General features: G+C 43.1%; 1 protein-coding gene across 2 annotated transcripts in view; it reads left to right on the forward strand.

Annotated features, from left to right (window-relative positions):
* si:ch211-196i2.1 (collagen alpha-2(I) chain) overlaps positions 1-19,700 on the forward strand; it is a 142,903-nt gene that overhangs the window by 117,052 nt on the left and 6,151 nt on the right. For both annotated transcript variants that reach the window (XM_070552556.1, XM_070552557.1), the window contains 17 exons: positions 830-883; positions 981-1,034; positions 1,242-1,295; positions 7,541-7,594; positions 7,786-7,839; positions 7,924-7,977; positions 8,093-8,146; positions 8,221-8,274; positions 8,458-8,511; positions 9,830-9,883; positions 10,483-10,500; positions 10,661-10,714; positions 11,412-11,474; positions 14,364-14,529; positions 14,755-14,864; positions 16,275-16,355; positions 16,721-16,903. In XM_070552556.1, the coding sequence (XP_070408657.1) occupies positions 830-883; positions 981-1,034; positions 1,242-1,295; positions 7,541-7,594; positions 7,786-7,839; positions 7,924-7,977; positions 8,093-8,146; positions 8,221-8,274; positions 8,458-8,511; positions 9,830-9,883; positions 10,483-10,500; positions 10,661-10,714; positions 11,412-11,474; positions 14,364-14,529; positions 14,755-14,864; positions 16,275-16,355; positions 16,721-16,903 (1,215 nt within the window). The remainder of the gene's footprint in view (positions 1-829; positions 884-980; positions 1,035-1,241; positions 1,296-7,540; positions 7,595-7,785; positions 7,840-7,923; positions 7,978-8,092; positions 8,147-8,220; positions 8,275-8,457; positions 8,512-9,829; positions 9,884-10,482; positions 10,501-10,660; positions 10,715-11,411; positions 11,475-14,363; positions 14,530-14,754; positions 14,865-16,274; positions 16,356-16,720; positions 16,904-19,700) is intronic.

Consider the following 19,700-nt stretch of genomic DNA (forward strand, 5'->3'; position numbering starts at 1 on the left):
ACCATTTTTGTTTGTTATTGTTTTTAAATATGATCGGCCACTCTGACTGCAACATGCAGTCTAAACCTGAAAATAGTCTTCTACCTCTATTTCCTGCATTAGCCGGTGATAAAAAATAGACGAGGAAACGCTTGGTTCAGAAAAGCCAGTCAGATGTATGTCACACCGAAAATTAGCATAACTGTTAGCTAAAGCAACTCCATGTAAAAACTCCTTCAGCCTTGTGTTATTTGTTAGCTAAAGCATCTGTGGGCGGCGGTGGCTCACCCCGTAATCGGAAGGTTGCAGGTTCGAGCCCCGCTCAGTCTGTCGCTGTCGTTGTGTCCTTGGGCAAGACACTTAACCCACGTTTCCTGCTGGTGGTGGTCGGAGGGACCGGTGGCGCCAGCGCTCGACAGCCTCGCCTCTGTCAGTGCGCTCCAGGGCAGCTGTGGCTACATCGTAGCTCATCCCCACCAGTGTGTGAATGGGTGAATGACTGATTGTATTGTAAAGCGCCTTGGGGGGTTCCAGGACTCTAGAAGGCGCTATATCAATTACAGGCCATTTACCATCTGTGCTGCAGTGCAAGCAGAGTCGGTGGTAGAGTTGTGTTGCTGTTAGCCAATGAGGAGGATATCAGGAAATAAGACTCCAAATCCTGGAAAGTTCTGCTCTTCTCTTCATGGGCTCACGTACTGAAACAGGAGCGCGAGGGCTTTTTCCTCATGAGGCATTCAATTAGACTAGAGATCACTGCAAATCTGTTGAAAATCGAGTGAATTTGTTCTTTAAAATCTGAGCAAAGATCTACAGAAACCCTCAGAAACTCAGATTTCATGCCTCACAGGGTGAGGATGGACTTCCAGGTGTCCAGGGTCCTTCTGGTCTGCCGGGACTTGAGGTGAAATCTGAACCATTACTGAGCAGCATTAGTAATCTACCAAAGAATTGTTCTTCATCTCAGATTTAACTTTCTACCTCTTTTGATTCATTTTCAGGGACCTGTTGGAGAACCGGGACAGCAGGGTCCTCCAGGTCCTGTCGGGTCTCTTGTAGGTGTCTTTAAAACCACATCGGAAATAAATAACAGATAATAAAGTCCTAATCTGTCCCACAGCAACTGTTTTACGCAATATACACAGCAGATAAGCATTGTTTTAATTGTAAACAATACTCATACATGTCAAGTTTGTGATTGGTTGGTTGTTTTAGTTATTTTAAGGAAACTTCTTAGAATGATAACAAACTTTCTCTGGCAGGGAGTTCGTGGAAACCCAGGGGCCGAAGGAAAACAGGGCGGAAAGGGAGAAAAGGTAACTTAAATTACATCTGATGTTTTCATTCAAACTTTATTTATAAAGCTCTGAGAAAACAGCAGGCCCTGACCAAAGCGCTATGCATTAAAGCCATAAAATACAAGTAAAGTGAAAAGAGACCAAATACAATGAACCGCGAAGAGGCGAGGCACAGCGGAGTGTGACCAAAAAACGGTAAAAGTGTTGTACTGGTCCTCTAAAGTTTGTTTAGACTGGGCAAGCCACGTCCACAGAAGAACTCAGAACATCCTTGAATTCTTCACATTAAAGTGACAACGTGTAGTTTTTACTAGGGTTGAACGATTTTAGGAAAATATTGAATCGAAAATTTTTCTAGCAGAAATTGCGATTTTGGTTCAATTCACGATTTTCTGCAAACAAAGGTCCAACACTAGCCTGCCACGCCATCCTGTAGATGAAGTGAAAAGATGATCTAGATTCTAATCTAGTACAACAAATCATTCACAATAATATTTACTATTTAATCATACAATAAAAACAGTTAAAGCTACTAATATTTTCTCCCATTATTATCTTTTTTATGTGTTTGTGAAGCAACTTGTGATTTTTATCTAGAGGAGCTTTATAAAAACATGTTCTACTGCAAACCTGCATGGAGGAAATCTGTAGGTAGAAACAGCTTTTAACCGTATTAAATAACAAAAGCACACAGTTTTCCTGCATAAGGCAGGCTGAAGCCGTCTGGTAGCTTTTCCTCACTAACATCAGCTCCGTGAGAGAGACGCACGCATCCTGACACCTTAGCTTGTCTGAGCTAACGTGTGCCGTCAGAAACATTCAAACCATTTTTAAAAGACAAGTTGAGCTTTCAAGTCAACTTTCAATTCAAGTTTATTTATAAAGCGCCAAATCACGACAAGAGTCGTCTCAAGGTTCTTCACATAATAAACATTCCATTACAGGTCAGTTCGTTAAGCCAATCAGAAAAACGTTTCCTATGTAAGGAACAGTCAACTAAAGTGTGCGAGCGACTCTGCTCTCGCGCTGATGAAGCACAAACCAAGCTTTAGAAGTCAGCCTGAACCTGCTGATGTGGGAGGAGTCTCTCTCCCCTACTCAACTACGTTCTCCCTCTCTCTCTGTGTCCCGGGCTCACCTACGGTGCATTACTATCGGCTCTAGCAGCGCTGTGTGTGGAGACATTAAACAGGGAAATAACCTGAACATGCAGCTCTGGCAGCTGTGGAGCTGGGCTCGGCTCTGGACGGTACACCCCACCCCCCTCCCCTGCGCTGGCTTTTGCCGCCACCATAACACACGGGGAACCCCCAGATGTAAAAAAAAAAAAAAGTTACACAACTGATCCTGGATCAGTCAAAACCGCTAAAACCGCAGCTTTATCGGTCACGTGATCGTGCCGTTTGAAATCCCTATTTCGGTCCAAAGACGATCGATAGTTTAGCCCTATTGTTCATCATTAATCTCTGGAAATGTCCATCGAAATGTTTTAAATGAATTAAAAGATACACAGTTGTTGAAAAGTAATGGCAGTTTCATAACATAGAACAATAAAAATCTGGTCTAAAATACACGGGAGCGGGTCTAAGTCTCTGGGCGACGCCATACTGGATGCCATGTTTCCTGCTACGGAAGCCTGTGAGGACAAAATGCATTTTCTGATTTGTAACAAATGGTTACAAAACTTTCACCATTAATAAATTAACATGTTCTCTTACACACTTACCTCTTCACTTGCTGCCAGTGATGAAAGGGAGTCTGATGTTCTTGTTATTTTGCTGGAGTTTGCACTCCCGGGGATTTTTGACCCTAATGGCCATCCGTTGGCAACGTCTTAAGTGAACACAAAAATAATGCTTGCTTGCAATGATTTAGGTATCTACTGCCCCCTATCGCCAGGGAAAATACTCACCGTCACATTAAGAGTCTCGCCCACCTCTGTGCATATGAAGCTTATAAAATAGTTTATTAAAGCTTTCAGATCATGCTATTACATATTACATATTATGATTAAATGTTACCGCGGGCACTATTGAGATGTCATTTATCTTAAATACGAGTCCTTTTTGTCAGCCTGAATTTATACCCAGAAATAAAACGCTTTGTTTCACTGAAACTCCGCCCACATCTGCTCCAACAACATGTGCCTACAACAGCATCTTAGGCATGTCAAATGCTGTATTGGCTATGGTAGTCCAGTGGTTAAGGCATCCGCCTGAGCACGCTAACCACCTGACTACCAAGCCTGCTGCATGCTACTAGCCGCCTCAGCCACATGTCCTGTGCTGGCCGGAGGAGACAGGTTTCAGACTAGAGACTAGCTTCCAGGCGAGGGGCGGGGTCTGATGACGAGACGAGTCTCCATTGACGCTTTACAGAATTGTCTAAGTAAAAGTATAAATTTGCAGCTGAAACAGGAAAATGCATGAATGCAGCCAAAAACGAGTTTGGGTATTTTTTTCATGAGGAAACAATATCACATGGTAAAAAGCTCCAAAATGTGGATTTTCCCTGATATGGCCCCTTTAGTACTGTCATCGGCCATCCTGTATCACTTAATCAGATGCAGATGATCAATCAATAGAGACTTTCTGAGAGTTTCATAAAAATCCATTCAGTGGATCGTGAGATAACTTGTGATCAGACAAGGTGATTCCAACAGCAGATACCTGGTGGAGATGATTAGAAACACCAAGAACATGTAACGTTTAATTCTTGTTAAGGGTTATATGATTATTTTATAATTATTATTATTACATTAATATCTGTTAACCTGAACTGGAGGCCAAACAGCTCAGTTTTTCACTCCAAACATCACAAACTACAGAAGCGTATTACCGCCAGAGCAAGGACTAAATAAAGGGTGTTTCTTGGTAAATGAGATGGTGTCTGGTTATTATATTATGATATAAAACTGGTTATAACAAGATTCGGTATGTTATAACCCCCTCAGGTCCAGGAGTGTATGGGGTGGAAACAGTGCTTAATTTTTAAATCAAACGTTGCCGGAACGCAAATACTGACGTCAAACCAAAGTTCACTAAAGGCCAAACAGATGCCGGAACACGCATGGTGGGAGGTGGGGTATCCGGGTTGGTTCGCTGGAGTTTTTGACAGTTAAAACTTGTGCCCACATCTTCAAAATTAACACATTTCTTCTAACAACAGCAGTTTTTGCATCTTTACTGTTCCCCTGCTTCAGCCCTCTCCCCCCTCCCCCTGCTTCAGCCCTCTCCCCCCTCCCCCTGCGCAGCGGCCGCAAACTCACTGATGCGCCTGCAGCCTCTCGGAGTTCCTGCTGCTCTAAACATTAAAATAATTATTTCATTTTCTGTTCCTCACTTCTGATTACCTTCAGTGGTGTCTGTTTGTTGCAACCAGCAGGTACAAAAACTAACTTGTTTTTATTTGACTATTTTTCTGTCCTGTCTGTTTATTATCTTCCTGCATCTCCTCTCAATCCTAAAGAAAAACTGCTACCTGGGTTCATATATATTCACCTCATGAGTTACCTTTGAACTGCAGTTCTAAAAGATCTACCGACCGCTAAAACAGCGGAGTGCTCGCCGGCTGCACCGGTGCGGTAAAGTCACCGGAGGACAAAACAGGTGATGCGTTCCGCTCCACAGCAGCGAAACACATCAGACACAAATAAAAGACAGAAAACATGAAAGGTTATGAGCCGACATAAACGACCGCGTGTTAAATTTGTTTTTGAGGTGGCGACACTTTGAGAATGTTACTGTGGCCGTGCATCTGTCTGGAGCGCATCAACCATCAGAGCTCCGCGCCTCTCAGCTCTAAACAATCCCCAGAGAGTCCACATAGACAATGTCTTATCAGTAGAACCAGGAGCATTTCAGGCTCACCCTGGGTGTGTTGAGGGCTTCCAGGAGCTCCCTAGTTCACCTGTAAATCAAATCCTGCGTGCAGCACAATCTTGTTCCGGCAAGATCCGGCTCAAATTAAGCGCTGGGTGGAAACATAAAAAAAGGCGAGACAGTTAAGGTTATTTAAACAGCTTTTATTTTGAAAAGCTCTACCGGATGGTTTCCTGCAATAGCCCCGGGTGACAAATAAACCAAAAATCTCCCTGAAACTCAGGGTAAGGGTCAAAACTTTCAATAGATAATAAACAGTCTTTTAATTAATAACAGAAATCAACCCGCAGGAGCTTACAAGAAATAAAATGGCTATCTACACTAACGAAGAGGAGAAGGATACACGGCCTCAAAATACAGCGTGTCATCTAAAAACCCACGAGGGAGAGAAAGAGGGCAAACATTCCCTTAAAAACAGAGGGCCCAAACTCCTTCACAGGAGATTACTCCAAATGGTTTTCAAATATATATATATAGAGAGAGAGAGAGAGAGAGAGAGAGAGAGAGAGAGAGAGAGAGAGAGAGAGAGAGAGAGAGAGAGAGAGAGAGAGAGAGAGAGAGAGAGGGAGAGAGAGAGAGAGAGGAGAGAGAGAGAGAGAGAGAGAGAGAGAGAGAGAGAGAGGGAGAGGGAGAGAGAGAGAGAGAGAGAGAGAGAGAGAGAGAGAGAGAGAGAGAGAGAGAGAGAGAGAGAGAGAGAGAGAGAGAGAGAGAGAGAGAGAGAGGAGAGAGAGAGAGAGAGAGAGAGAGAGAGAGAGAGAGAGGGAGAGAGAGGGAGAGGGAGAGGGAGAGGGAGAGGGAGAGGGAGAGGGAGAGGGAGAGAGGGAGAGAGAGAGGGAGAGAGAGAGAGAGAGAGAGAAGAGAGAGAGAGAGAGAGAGAGAGAGAGAGAGAGAGAGAGAGAGAGAGAGAGAGAGAGAGAGAGAGAGAGACCCCCACTCTGGGAGTTATTTTGCTCAGCCTAGGACTTCTTATTTACTTTCCCAGTCCCCAGCAGGGACAACACACAAAAAGGCTTAAGTCCTAGTCAGCAGCACTCCACACAAGGACATCCGTTTACTGGATATTTATGGAGAGCTTTAGTCTGGTGGCAAATACCACACACAGCACCAGTTTACTCAGACTGTCTAAAAACCATAATCCCTGTTGGGTATTTTTATATCCTTAAAATAAACCACACAGGAGAAAGGATCAGTAAGGTTTTATACGCCGGAGCGGAGAGTAAGAGGCCGAGACCCCGCCCATCCTACTCTGGCTTCTCTTCTGCTGCGTTCTCCAGCGTTTTTATGGAGACACAGGAAAAAATGAACAAAGAACAATCCATCACTGTCTACACTAGCCAATAACAGGTTGTTTCTAGGCTAAGGCGGGACATTCCAGAAAGGAAGTCTTAATTTATGGAGTTGCGTGTTGAAAGCCAAAAACTGCTGAGTCACTCAGAAACTATGGATTCCTGTTGCCGGGCAGATTATTCCACCAACCCCCCCATAGAGACAAACTACATGGCTTATCAGCATACCAGAGCTGGGAGGAAAGGAAAAAGCCCTGAGACTCTACTTTACAACACGATTACTTAAAAAGGAACATTTAAGACAGTAAAATACATTCAAACCCTAACAGTCCCAAAACACAGTCTATTAGAACCCCAGGAAAGCAGATATCGGCCAGAAACTTTTCTCTGGGGTGTCGTCGCCACATACGGGAAACAGCAGGATTCCCGCTCAGCTCAGGGATCGGCGTTGGAGACCCTTCAGTGTCCAGGTCGTCTCTTATCTCCAGCGTCTCAGCGTCATCTCTCCGTCCTCAACCGTTTGATCAGGTCCCTCTCCCAGCGCAGGAACCTTCAGTTTCTCTCAGTGCCTCGCTCGCTGTTTCTCTTGCTCCCCAGCTCACGTCTCCTCCTTAGCTCTCCTCATGAACTCTTTTGTTGGCGTCCTCATTAGTGGAACAGCTCGCGGCCGGGGTCCGTCAGGGCTCTAGCACGGAGCTGTCCAATGTCCTGAAACATGCGTCCGCTGAAAACAGAGCTGTAACCACGTGGTGGGGCTTTCCAGGCATCCGGGCACAACTGGTGGATGTAGCAGTGTTCTTCATTTATTACCTTGTTCTGACAGCAATATGCTTCCATACAAAACTATTCTAATTGACAAACAAGCTGTTATTGTGCTTTTTAGCAGCTGAAATTACAATTAAATCCACCTTCAACCCTCGTCTTAACAAAACATCCCAATCCTGAAATACTCTTAGAACTTTAGAACTTGCTTGTCCACTTTTGCTCTTTTTCCATTAGACTCACAAAATCAGACATGCAGCTGCATCAGAATTTACTTTAATCTGTTTTTTGATTTGTTTGTTTTTTGCTGACAGTTTTGTGTTTTCTGCTCCAGGGAGACGATGGTGAAGATGGACCACCAGGTGCTTCTGGTGCTACTGGAAGGAGGGTAAGGAGACCCAGATTCAGTCTGTCTGGAGAGTTAATGCAGGAAATCCAAAGTTCTCGTAAACACAAGAAACACTTGTCCCTGTCTGAAATAACCCTTTTAACAGATAGTCTGACAGCTGCTGGAGAAACAGATTTATTCATAAGACATGAGACCGATTATTTTAACAAACATGCCAAAACTGTCTTCAGGGAAAGCGGGGAAAGGCTGGAGTCAGAGGGCTGAGGGGAGACAGAGGACCAAAGGTGGGACGTCTGTAAACACAGCTACATTTGTTGTGCTCTTTTTGTTTCAACTTGCGCTGAGACCGTTTGTGTTTCACCGTTTAGGGAGAAAAGGGAGCAGATGGGCCAGAAGGCCTCCTTGGATGGTCAGGGATCATTGTAAGGAACACCTATGGGAATGCTATCTGCTGTTCTGTTATGAAGAGAAATCTGTACAATAATTAATAACTGAGTCAAATTAGAGATTTGAAATTCAAGAATTTTTGTCACCAAGGGACCTCCTGGACTACGTGGAGATCTGGGTGATGGAGGTGGAAAGGGAGAGCAGGTGACCTCAAATGACCGTGTTTGCTTGTAGTTGGGATCCTGGTGGAGCTCTAACGGGGGTCGTTGTGTGTTTAGGGGGAGAAAGGAGACATGGGACTGCCCGGACCAGCTGGACAGGATGGCCCAAAGGTAGATGTTGCTGTTATTATAGGAGACATATTTAGATAAATGTGACCTTTTCTTTTCGTGTGTGTATTTATAAATCTGAATTCCTCCTCATTCCAAATCGAAACCGTGTCTGAGCAGGTTCTTCTGGTTTTCTAGAAGATAAAATTTTATAATGTTTTGTCATATTGGGATTTTCTTCTTCAGGGGATGCCTGGTGAAGTTGGATTCCCCGGTCCAGCAGGACAAAAGGGAGAACAGGTACAAAAAAAAATCAAGTTGTTTTTATTCACTATTGCAGAGGTTCGGGGGCCGGCCCACGGGCTGCCTACCATACCATACCAACCTTATTTATAAAGCACGTTTAAAAACGGCATGGCAGCCGACCAAAGTGCTGTACAGAATAAAAAGTAAAAACAATATAAAACAAAACACGGTCAACAATAAAATACACAACAAGGCAGATAATCACGGTGAATAAAAGACACACAGTAAAATAATAAAAGTCAGGGATTTAAAAATGCCTGGTCGTAAAAGTGAGCCTTAAGTGGCGACTTGAACCAGAGGAGGGATGGTGCCAGCCTCACTGAAAGAGGAAGAGCATTCCAGAGTGTCGGAGCAGCGTAGACAAATGCACGCTGCCCCCGCGTTTTGTATTTCATTGTTGGAACGCGAAGCAGCAGGCAATCGGCAGATCTCAACGCCCGGTTTGGCACATACCTAGTGACAAGATCCGACAGGTAATCCGGAGCCAGACCGTTCAGGGCCTTAAAAACAAAAGTCAGGATTTTAAACTTGACTCTGAAGTTTACGGGTAGCCAGTGGAGCTGCGCCAGTACAGGTGTGATATGGTCTCTTCTAGGGGTGTTTGTTAAAAACCTGGCTGCCGCGTTTTGTACGACCTGAAGCCTGTTAAGAGCGGAGGCAGGTAAGCCAATTAAAATGGAATTTGCGTAATCTTGTCGGGAGATGATAAAAGCATGGATTACGGATTCCAGGTGTGCTCGTTTCAGGATCGGTTTTAAGCGAACTTCTGATAAAAACACGATCTGACCACTGCGTTCATCTAAGGGCCCATGGAAAAGTGGGTATCCAGTTTCACCCCCAGCTTGGTAACACACTGCTTGAGGTCATATGGGAGAGTGTCCAAATCAGAGGATAAGTGTGTGGTTTTGTTAGGGGTCATCAGGAGTGCCTCAGACTTAGAATCGTTCAGCCTAAGGAAATTATTGGCAAGCCAAACCCTCACTTCAGCCAAACATTGGTCCAGAAGAGAGAGGGGGAGCCTGGTTTGTTCAAAGCCAGGTAGATCTGGCAATCTTCTGCATAAATATGGTAGCCCAGGCCATATTTCCTCAGGATGAAACCCAGGGCAACAGAAAAAGTCAAATTAAAAGAATTTAAAAGCCCATCCACATGCCTATTGAGAACCACTGCACTATTGTCTCTTGAATTGTGTCTGGACTTGACCTTCTCATCCTCGGAGTCTGCTCAGTGGCAGGAAGCTTGTACGAACAAGAAAAGCTGAAATGTCTTTTGTTTTATTCATTTTGTGTGTTTTTTTTATGTTGTTGTTTAGGGAAACATCGGCCCCCCTGGACCAAGAGGTGCATTAGGGATGCCCGGACTGCCTGTAAGTGATCCCTCGGAGTTCTGGTTGGAATCACTGCTGGAAATTTGTCAGCACAATCTGATTTGTGTGAATTAGCATAAAAATTTGAATCATGTTTTCACCTTTTGATTTAACAAGTTCTTTCCCTGCAAAGCAAGTTGTGTGATTGCAGTTAGCAGCTTATGCCGCTAGATGTCTCCACATGCAACATTTGATGAATGTCACAGAATAAGTTTATTATTGTCCTTCCACCTGCTTTAACTGTGTCTTCATGGGTAAATATGTGGTAAATTAATATTGGTTGGGTGTATTTAATAACTTTAAACAGGCAGAACAAAAAAATAACTTGTTATAGAAGCAGGCTCGGCGCTCGGCCCACGCACATCAAGCACAACGCGTAGGGCACCAAAGGGTGCACCAACCAATCAGGCCCCCATCTCCAAAAATCACGGGTGGGCCACAAATTAAAATTTTGCTTAGGGCACTCGAGTGGCATGCGTCGGGCCTGTATAGAAGCATTACTGTTTGCACAAATGTCTGCATGACTGTGGTTGCACAAAAGGTCAGCTAAACAAAACCATCCAGATGTAAACTTCTTTGTTTTTTCTGTTTTGTTGCAGGGTTTGTTTGGAATAAAGGTGAGATTTCATCAACCCAGTCATGTGCAATACTCTTCAGACTGCTACTATCTGAACAATACTTAATGCAAATGGAGAATGTCCAGCAACTACATTAAAGTTCAGTTTGTATCAGTTTTCTGCAGAACAACAACTTCATCATATTTGATTCTCCGTACAGGGGCATAAAGGCTACCAAGGCCTTCCTGGACTGCCTGGAAGACGAGGGCTTCCGGTGAGTCTGCAAAGGAAAACAGAAACTCAGAAGTTTAATTAGGAGCTTTAAATTGTTTAGCTTAAATTTCAGGAAGATCTACAGGTCATAGATCCTAAACGGATTCACTTGAGCTGCAGGAATGTCTCAGGAACACCCACAGAAGGCGGCATGGTTCATGGGCTACTATTGAGATCTGAATTAATGAATCAAGTTATCATTATTATTACGGTTGTATAATAAAAAAGTACTTGAGAATATATATATATATATATATATATATATATATATATATATATATATATATATTATTACGGTTGTATAATAAAAAAGTACTTGAGAATATATATATATATATATATATATATATATATATATATACATATACATATATATATACATATATATATACATATACATATATATATACATATATATATATATATATACATATATATATACATATATACATACATATATATATGTATATATATATTCTCAAGTACTTTTTTATTATGCAACTGTAATAATAATATATATACATACATATATATATATATATATATATATATATACATATATATATATATATATATATACACATATATATATATATATATATACATATATATATATGTATATACATATATATAATATACTGTATATTTGGCTGTATTACCATGTGACGTTGTGATAAGGTTTGGATTTTGTGTTCTAGGGTCCACCTGGTCTTCCTGGTCCTCCGGGACTCTCTCTGAACTTCACTTTGACTCAGCTAAAGGCCAGTCATCTTTATACCTAATTTCGTAATTTCATTCTTTGTGAATATTGATCCAACCTTAGCAGAAAACATCCCTGTATCGTTGCCATTACATAAATCTTTTCGGAATACCATCCATACCAACCTGAACTCCATGTTTCCAGTAGAGGAAAAAGAAATATTACAATTTCTAAAAACAAGTAAATAAAACTGTTAACACGTTTTACTTCCTGTTTCACTTTGAAAATAATTATATGATTCTGAAGGAGCAAGTTTGCTGAATAACCAATTTTTATATGTTTTTATTTTAAACAAGCTTTAGCACAAGTACATTACAACACTAATGATCAAATACAGTATGTCTTGGGGATATTCGTGGATCTAATAAAAGCTTTTGACAGTACATTACTCTGCAAATTAAAAAGTTATGGGATCAGGGGTGTGGTGTTTCATTGGCCATTTGTGCAGTTAGGTGAACATTCTTCCTCAAGGCTTGTGGAGTCCCTCAGGGGTCAGTGTTGGGCCCTAAATTTATTTTGTTATATATTAACGATCTGAATAAGATGCCACATACATTGAGTTTTGTTTTATTTGCTGATAACACATTGTTAGTTCTGCAGACAATATCCATGAAATATTAGCTACAGCCCAATCCCAACTGTGCTTGATTAAGAAGTGGTTTGATGAAAATAAGTTCTCATTAAATATAGCAAACACAAAATGCATATTTTGGGCAAAAAGAGATATGAGGCTCTCAGGAGATGCAAAATTAAAAAGCCTTTATTAGTACATGAGTAAAATAGTTAAAAACATAAGTGCCGACGCGTTTCAGCCCACAGGGCCTTCGTCAGGGCTCAAAATGTTTGTAGGTCCTCTCACCTCCTTGTTAAGAAGGCCAATCAGTGACAGCTGCTGAAGTTGGCCAGGTAGACAGCATCATGATTGGATGACCAATATTGCACAATAAACACTCTTCTATATTCTAAACCAAACCTGGGCATTTTACGGCCCGCGGGCCACATACGGCCCTTTGGTTGACTTTGACGGCCCGCGTAAGGTTAATTGGAAATTACAGAATAAATGTATTTTCTCATTTTACCTCATGCATGGACTAAGGCTGCATTGCTTTTATTTTGAAGTTGTTTTTTACATACAGAATGACCCAATACGTATAGCAACAAGTGCCCGTGGTTGACACGGTGATTGTAGCCCCCAGAAATGTCCGCTCATGCAAAAAAAAAAAAAAGAAAGAAAGATGCCGAATGCAGGATTTTCAACAAAAATCGGACTGCTAAGTATTTTTTTTACTGAAGTCTGAGGTAAAGCCGTGTGTTTGGTTTGCGGGGAGGAGATTGCCGTGTTTAAGGACTACAATTTGAGTCGGCATTACGACAAGAAACACTCGGAAAAATACAAGAACTTGTCTGATGCTGAGAGGGCACGGACATCCGAAGCTTTGCTAGCAAAGTTGCAAAAGCAGCAAGGCTGTTTTACTAAGCTTCACACATCCAGGGATGCAGCAACCAGGACCAGCTTTGTGATATCCCACAACATAGCTAAAAACAGCAAGCTGTTTTCGGAGGGAGAGTTTGTCAAAGAGTGCATGGTGTTAAGGGATGTTACCAAGAATCTCAGAGTCACGCCTTCTTTCAGATACTGAGGTTCTGACTTGTGGGTAAGAAAATATCTACGTGGCTCGCGTTTGACCTAACTTTACTTTGTCCTTGTGTCAGTGCAGATGATGATGGCCTTGTCATGTCAAACATTACTGATCCATATATAAATTTGTTTCGCAGATTAATCAAACATTTCATTTAGTGTTCATATAACATTTGTTCATCAACCAAATTATTCTTTAATGATTAATTAACCTATAAGTTTAAAATGTTCACATTATATTTAAGAGTTCATTCTTTGATTAAACAACTAATCCAAGCTGAGAGTGTTCACTTTATTCAGAGGCATGAAGAGTCCTGTAGAACGATAAGGGAAGCTTGGGCCAAGAGGAGGGAACATGAATGTTGACGATACGTTATCATGTGTTCAGAGCTGCAGAGAGGCTCTGAGCCAGCCGATGGGACGCAGGGTCCGGCAGATTAAAGGAAACCCATGCAGACCTGTGTCTCCATGTCAACCAGATATTGAAGGGCCAAACTGTACTTAAAACTGACCATTACCAGGGGTGTGTCCAGGGGGTGGCCTGGGGTAGCACATGCCACCCTTGGAATCTGATTGGCCACCCCACTGAATTCCCATTAAATAGACTGGTCTACAAAAAGCTTGGGGTAAAAAAAATAAATAAATAAAAAAGCATAACCATTGGTGCCACCAATGCATAAAGAAGTGCACTACCTGGGCCACCCCATTTTAAAAGATCTGGGCACGCCACTGACCATTACTGGACATTACAATGCAAAAAGTAGTTAAAGTTCTTATGTAACTTTTTTATAGAAGGCATTCAGAGTGTGATTACATTTATTGGGTATGAAAGTAATGGGGTTCTCCCGCCATCTTGTTGTATATGGTCTCGAGAAGCTGCCTGACTTGAATTAGTATGGTACCAGAGTTTGTCTGAAAAGCTTTAGCCGTGTTCTTAGGAGCAAACGTGAGACCTTCTGATAAAACAGAGATGTGAAAGGTTGAAAGAGGAACCCCTGAAATGTTGGATCTTCATCTTGATCTGTTCTTAAATAAGAAAGGGAGGTGAACTTTATAAGTGAGAGCTTCATCCCACTCCCTTTGAACATGTTCTGAAAAGCTATTGTTATTGTTTATTTTCTTTATTTCGCTGCTCTGACCTCACTACAAACGCTAGTTTTAGGAGGCATCAGTTAGTCTCTGCAGGAAGTCCTTGTGAATAATAGCAGACACATTTAGCCTTAGTCGTGGTCTTTCTCCTCCCGTGTTCAGGACCTGATGTACATGTCCGACAAGCCCAACCTCGCTCTGGTCCAGTCGCTGCTGGAGTCTCTGCAGCAGGAGCTCCGGCTGCTGTTGGATCCTCCCGATGGAAGCAAGGAGCATCCGGCCACCACCTGCCTGGAGCTCTGGCTCTGCCACCCTGAATATAGAAGCGGTTGGAAACTTTAAACTAGAAGCTAAACTACACTGATATTTACATTATTTAAATCAGAGTCAGATTGGCTCAAATGTACATCTTAACTCATTTGCAACCATAAAAATAGATTTATTTTTTATACATTTTTAATCTTTTTTGGATAGTTTTGCTTCCTTTTCCTGCACTCAGACCTTTTCCATCTGGAGCTTTGACTCTGATCCCTGCCGACGTTGTCCTCTGCAGGAATGTATTACATCGACCCGAACCAGGGCAGCACCGCCGACGCTCTGCTGGCCTACTGCGTCTTCACCTCCTCATCGAAGCAGACCTGCCTTCATCCTCGGGACTACCAGGTATGAAGATGTCGCGGAGAAAAGCAGCACCTTCAGTAAATCTGCTCATCTGCTGTAGCCTCGACTTTGTCTCTTTAATGGTTTTATACGTCAGACTAAAGCTTCTCGATTTACCGGTCGATCTACGTCCCAATCCTCACCTATGGCCATGAGCTTTGGGTAATGACCGAAAGAACGAGATCGCGGATACAAGCGGCTGAAATGAGTTTCCTCCGTAGGGTGGCTGGGCTCCGCCTTACCCCTTCTTTCCACCGCAGCCGTCAGCAGCACGTTACTGCAGCAGCACGTCTTGCTCGCGTAAGCTGCTTCTTGGCCCCTCCCACGAGACGCGAAGCAGCAGGGGAGCAGCTGTCACCGACCGAGCACGAAGTCACACGAGTGACTTCGTCAGTAAACACAACAACAAGCAGGAGAAAACTACAACATGGTTTGTGTTTTATGTTCAGTCCGTTTTATAATCGCCAATACGGACCTGAAAAACAAAGGAGACCGCTAGCTAGGTGATAACTTCTCACAGGGCCGCACATTTAGTAACTTCTTTTAAAGTAAAGCAACCGGAAGGCAGTACGTTTCTTTATTCTGAAAATCTCGGGAAGCTTCGCCCCGTTTCCGTGTCCCATTTCCTGTCTTTCCTTCCCCAAAAATGTCGAACTTGACCCGTTTCAGAGGCGTCCCGCATAGAAAATAGAACCGGCACGTAAGGGCCGCGACATGCTGCTCCTGAGACGCGGCCGACTCGCGCTGCCGACGGCTCCGGTGGAAAAGGTTCTGTTGACCACAGCGGTTCCTATCAGCAGCTATGACGTGCTGCTGCAGTAACGTGCTGCTGACGGCTCCGGTGGAAAGAAGGGGTTAGAGATAGGGTGAGGAGCTCGGACATTCGGGAGGGACTCGGAGTAGAACCGCTGCTCCTCCGGATCGAAAGGAGTCAGTTGAGGTGGTTTGGGCATCTGGTCAGGATGTCTCCTGGACGCCTCCCTGGGGAGGTGTTTCGGGCGTGTCCTGCCGGCAGGAGGCCCCCGGGTCGACCCAGGACACGTTGGAGAGGTTACATCTCCAATCTGGTCCGGGAACGCATTGGGGTCCTGCCGGAGGAGCTGGTGGAGGTGGCCGGGGAGAGGACGGTCTGTAGCTCCCTAGTTGGGATGCTGCCCCCGCGACCCGGACCGGATAAGCGGAGGAAGACGACGACGACGAGAATAAAGCTTCAGTATTCAACTAAATATTAAAAAGCTCTGAGGAAGACAAGCAGCCTTTCCTGCAAAGGACACCAGTTTTTTCTGACTTTCTGCACTTTGTTGTAGGAAATCTACAAACATAATCATGAAGTGCTGTTAGCTTTACGTCGGATTTCTGTTTTATTTCTTAAGCAGTAACTACAGGCGACGGGTCTGTTGTCTTTTCCTGCAGCTGCCTATGAAATCTTGGCTGGAAGAACCCTCTGAAGAAGGAAAGTTTCAGTGGCTCAGCAGGTTGGATCAAGGACATCAGGTTAGTAAAAACCTCTACAGCAAAACCAAAAAGACCCAAGTTCAGGGCCCGATAGACGTAGAAAAACCAGTTCATGTCACTTAAATGCTCAGGAAAGACTCTCTTCACCGGGAGTTGAGGACAAACACACTTTTAAGGAAAGCCAGATTAATAAAACTACCACAAAAACACAAGATTTTGTTTATTTAGTAATAAATACAAAATAATATTTATGTGAGGGCGCCCCAAGGCTGCGGAGCCCACAATGTAGCTTATCACCATTGGTTTGTGACTATAAAGTGTTTTTGAGTCCTCTGGTTCAGAAAAGCACCATACAAGGGCATCATTTGTTATAATACCACTAATGATAACTATTTATCTGTTAGTTTTCTTATCCAGATGCCAGTGTGGTCCAGATGCGGTTCCTGAGGTTACACAGTGTCACCGCTGTCCAGACGGTGACATATTCCTGTCATCCAGGACATCGACTGGGCCTGGAGGAGAGAGAGGTGAAATTCCTCACCGATACCGGGAAGCAAAGCTACCTGGGAGCGCTGAAAGATTGCCTGGTATGTCTGAAGGGAAGAACAGATACAATGATTATTATTTCTATGGCAAACACAACTGGAAAGGCTAGAAGAATCACTTGTTCTTGTGTGTACGAGACTCTTTATGAGCTACAGTGTGGAACAAATCGGTGTGCAGATTTTAAGCCAGTGAGCTGCATCATAGGAACTAGTTGGAGTCTCACATTTGGAAGAAAACTCTAATATTTTAACTTTTCTTGATGGGAATAAATCATAATCAGAAGGAAACTGTGAAAGTCCGTGTTTGTGAATGTCATGGCTATTTTCTTCTGTCAGAGTTTGTCCCCATTTTTTTCTCAGTTTTGTCACCATCTTTTCCCAAAGCTGTCTCACTTTCTTTTGTACTGGAGAAACTAAGTCATCTACAGTCAATTTCACTGTTTTGATAGGAAATATAAATCCAGCCATTATCTGAACCCGCTTGTCTATGCAGGGCCGCGGGGGGTGGGGGGGGCTGGTGCCCATCTCCAGCAGTCAGCATATAAATAAATAGCTTATAATCACACAACCATGCTCGTCTTCTGTACTCGACACTACGTCACGTTATCGGCTACGTCACGTTATCGGCCATGTTACCACTACCTGCCTTTTTTATAGCTGAATGTTTTATGCTAGTTTTATTATATTTTATTCTACTTATTCTATTTCTGAAATTTATTATTCATGTTATACAGGTGCTGGCCAGTAAATTAGAATATCATCAAAAGGTTGAAAATATTTCAGTAATTCCATTCAAAACGTGAAACTTGTACATTATATTCATGCAATGCACACAGACCAATGTATTTCCGATGTTCATTACATTTAAATTTGATATTCATAAGTGACAACTAATGAAAACTCCAAATTTGGTATCTCAAAAAATTAGAATATTCTGAAAAGGCTGAATATAGAAGACACCTGCTGCCACTCTAATCAGCTGATTTACTCAAAACACCTGCAAAGGCCTTTAAAAGGTCCCTCAGTCTTGTTTTGAAGGCACCACAATCATGGGGAAGACTTCTGACTTAACAGCTGTCCAAAAGACAATCATTGACACCTTGCACAAGGAGGGCAAGACACAAAAGGTGATTGCTAAAGAAGCTGGCTGTTCGCAGAGCTCTGTGTCCAAGCACATTAACAGACAGGCGAAGGGACGGAAAAAATGTGGTAGAAAAAAGTGTACAAGCTCTAGGGATAACCGCACCCTGCAGAGAATTGTGACGACAAACCCATTCAAAAATGTGGGGGAGATCCACAAAGAGTGGACTGCAGCTGGAGTCAGCGCTTCAAGAACCACCACGAGGAGACTCATGAAAGACATGGGATTCAGGTGTCGCATTCCGTGTGTCAAGCCACTCTTGAACATGAAACAGCGCAAGAAGCGTCTCGCCTGGGCCAAGGACAAAAAGGACTGGACTGATGCTGAGTGGTCCAAAGTTATGTTTTCTGATGAAAGCAAGTTCTGCATTTCCTTTGGAAATCAAGGACCCAGAGTCTGGAGGAAGAGCGGAGAAGCACAGAATCCACGTTGCATGAGGTCCAGTGTAAAGTTTCCACCGTCAGTGATGGTGTGGGGTGCCATGTCATCTGCCGGTGTTGGCCCACTCTGTTTCCTGAGGTCCAGGGTCAATGCAGCCGTCTACCAGGAAGTTTTAGAGCACTTCATGCTTCCTGCTGCTGACCAACTTTATGGGGATGCAGACTTCACCTTTCAACAGGACTTGGCACCTGCACACAGTGCCAAAACCACCAGCACCTGGTTCAAGGACCATGGTATCCCTGTCCTTGATTGGCCAGCAAACTCGCCTGACCTTAACCCCATAGAAAATCTATGGGGTATTGTGAAGCGGAGGATGCAATACGCTAGACCCAACAATGCAGAGGAGCTGAAGACGACTATCAGAGCAACCTGGGCTCTCATAACACCTGAGCAGTGCCACAGACTGATCGAGTCCATGCCACGCCGCATTACTGCAGTTATTGAGGCAAAAGGAGCCCCGACTAAGTATTGAGTGCTATACATGCACATTCTTTTCATGTTCATTCTTTTCAGTTGGCCAACATTAGAGAAACAAACATTTTTTCATTGGCCTTTAGAATATTCTAATTTTCTGAGATACCAGATTTGATGTTTTCATTGGTTGTCACCTATAAATATCAAAATTAAACGTAATAAACATCGGAAATACATTGGTCTGTGTGCATTGCATGAATATAATGTACAAGTTTCACGTTTTGAATGGAATTACTGAAATATTTTCAACCTTTTGATGATATTCTAATTTACTGGCCAGCACCTGTATGTGGCACATTATTACCGAAACAAGTTCCTAGTTTGTGAACTGCTTGTTCATTGACAATGGCAATAAACCTTTTCTGATTCTGATTCTGATTCTGATTCTCATCCCAGCTGCTTCCCACTCGGCTGTGAACCGCTCCAGCGAAAGCTGAAGATCACGTTCTGATCTTCTGATTAGCTTGGCGTCATCAGTCTCTTCTACATCACAGGGAAAATTTGCATTCATGGCCCCGCCCACCTCTGCTCATAACCACCCACAGGAAGTAGAGAGCAGGGTGCATCTGGGCTAGTAGAAGCTAACCATTAGCAACTCAACAACATGCTTGAGCTTTTGGTATTTATGGAGATAAAAGATCAACTTTGCATTTTTTTACCCATAAAAGTATGTTTTAGAGTCTTCTGAGTCACTTTAATGAAGACCGCAGAAGAGTCACGTTGCTTTTAGCCAGTTACACTTGAGATGTTTGCTTATCGTGATTATTAAGTAGTAAAACATGC

The sequence above is a fragment of the Nothobranchius furzeri genome, chromosome 6, assembly GCF_043380555.1.
Source record: "Nothobranchius furzeri strain GRZ-AD chromosome 6, NfurGRZ-RIMD1, whole genome shotgun sequence".
NCBI classification, from domain to species: domain Eukaryota; kingdom Metazoa; phylum Chordata; class Actinopteri; order Cyprinodontiformes; family Nothobranchiidae; genus Nothobranchius; species Nothobranchius furzeri.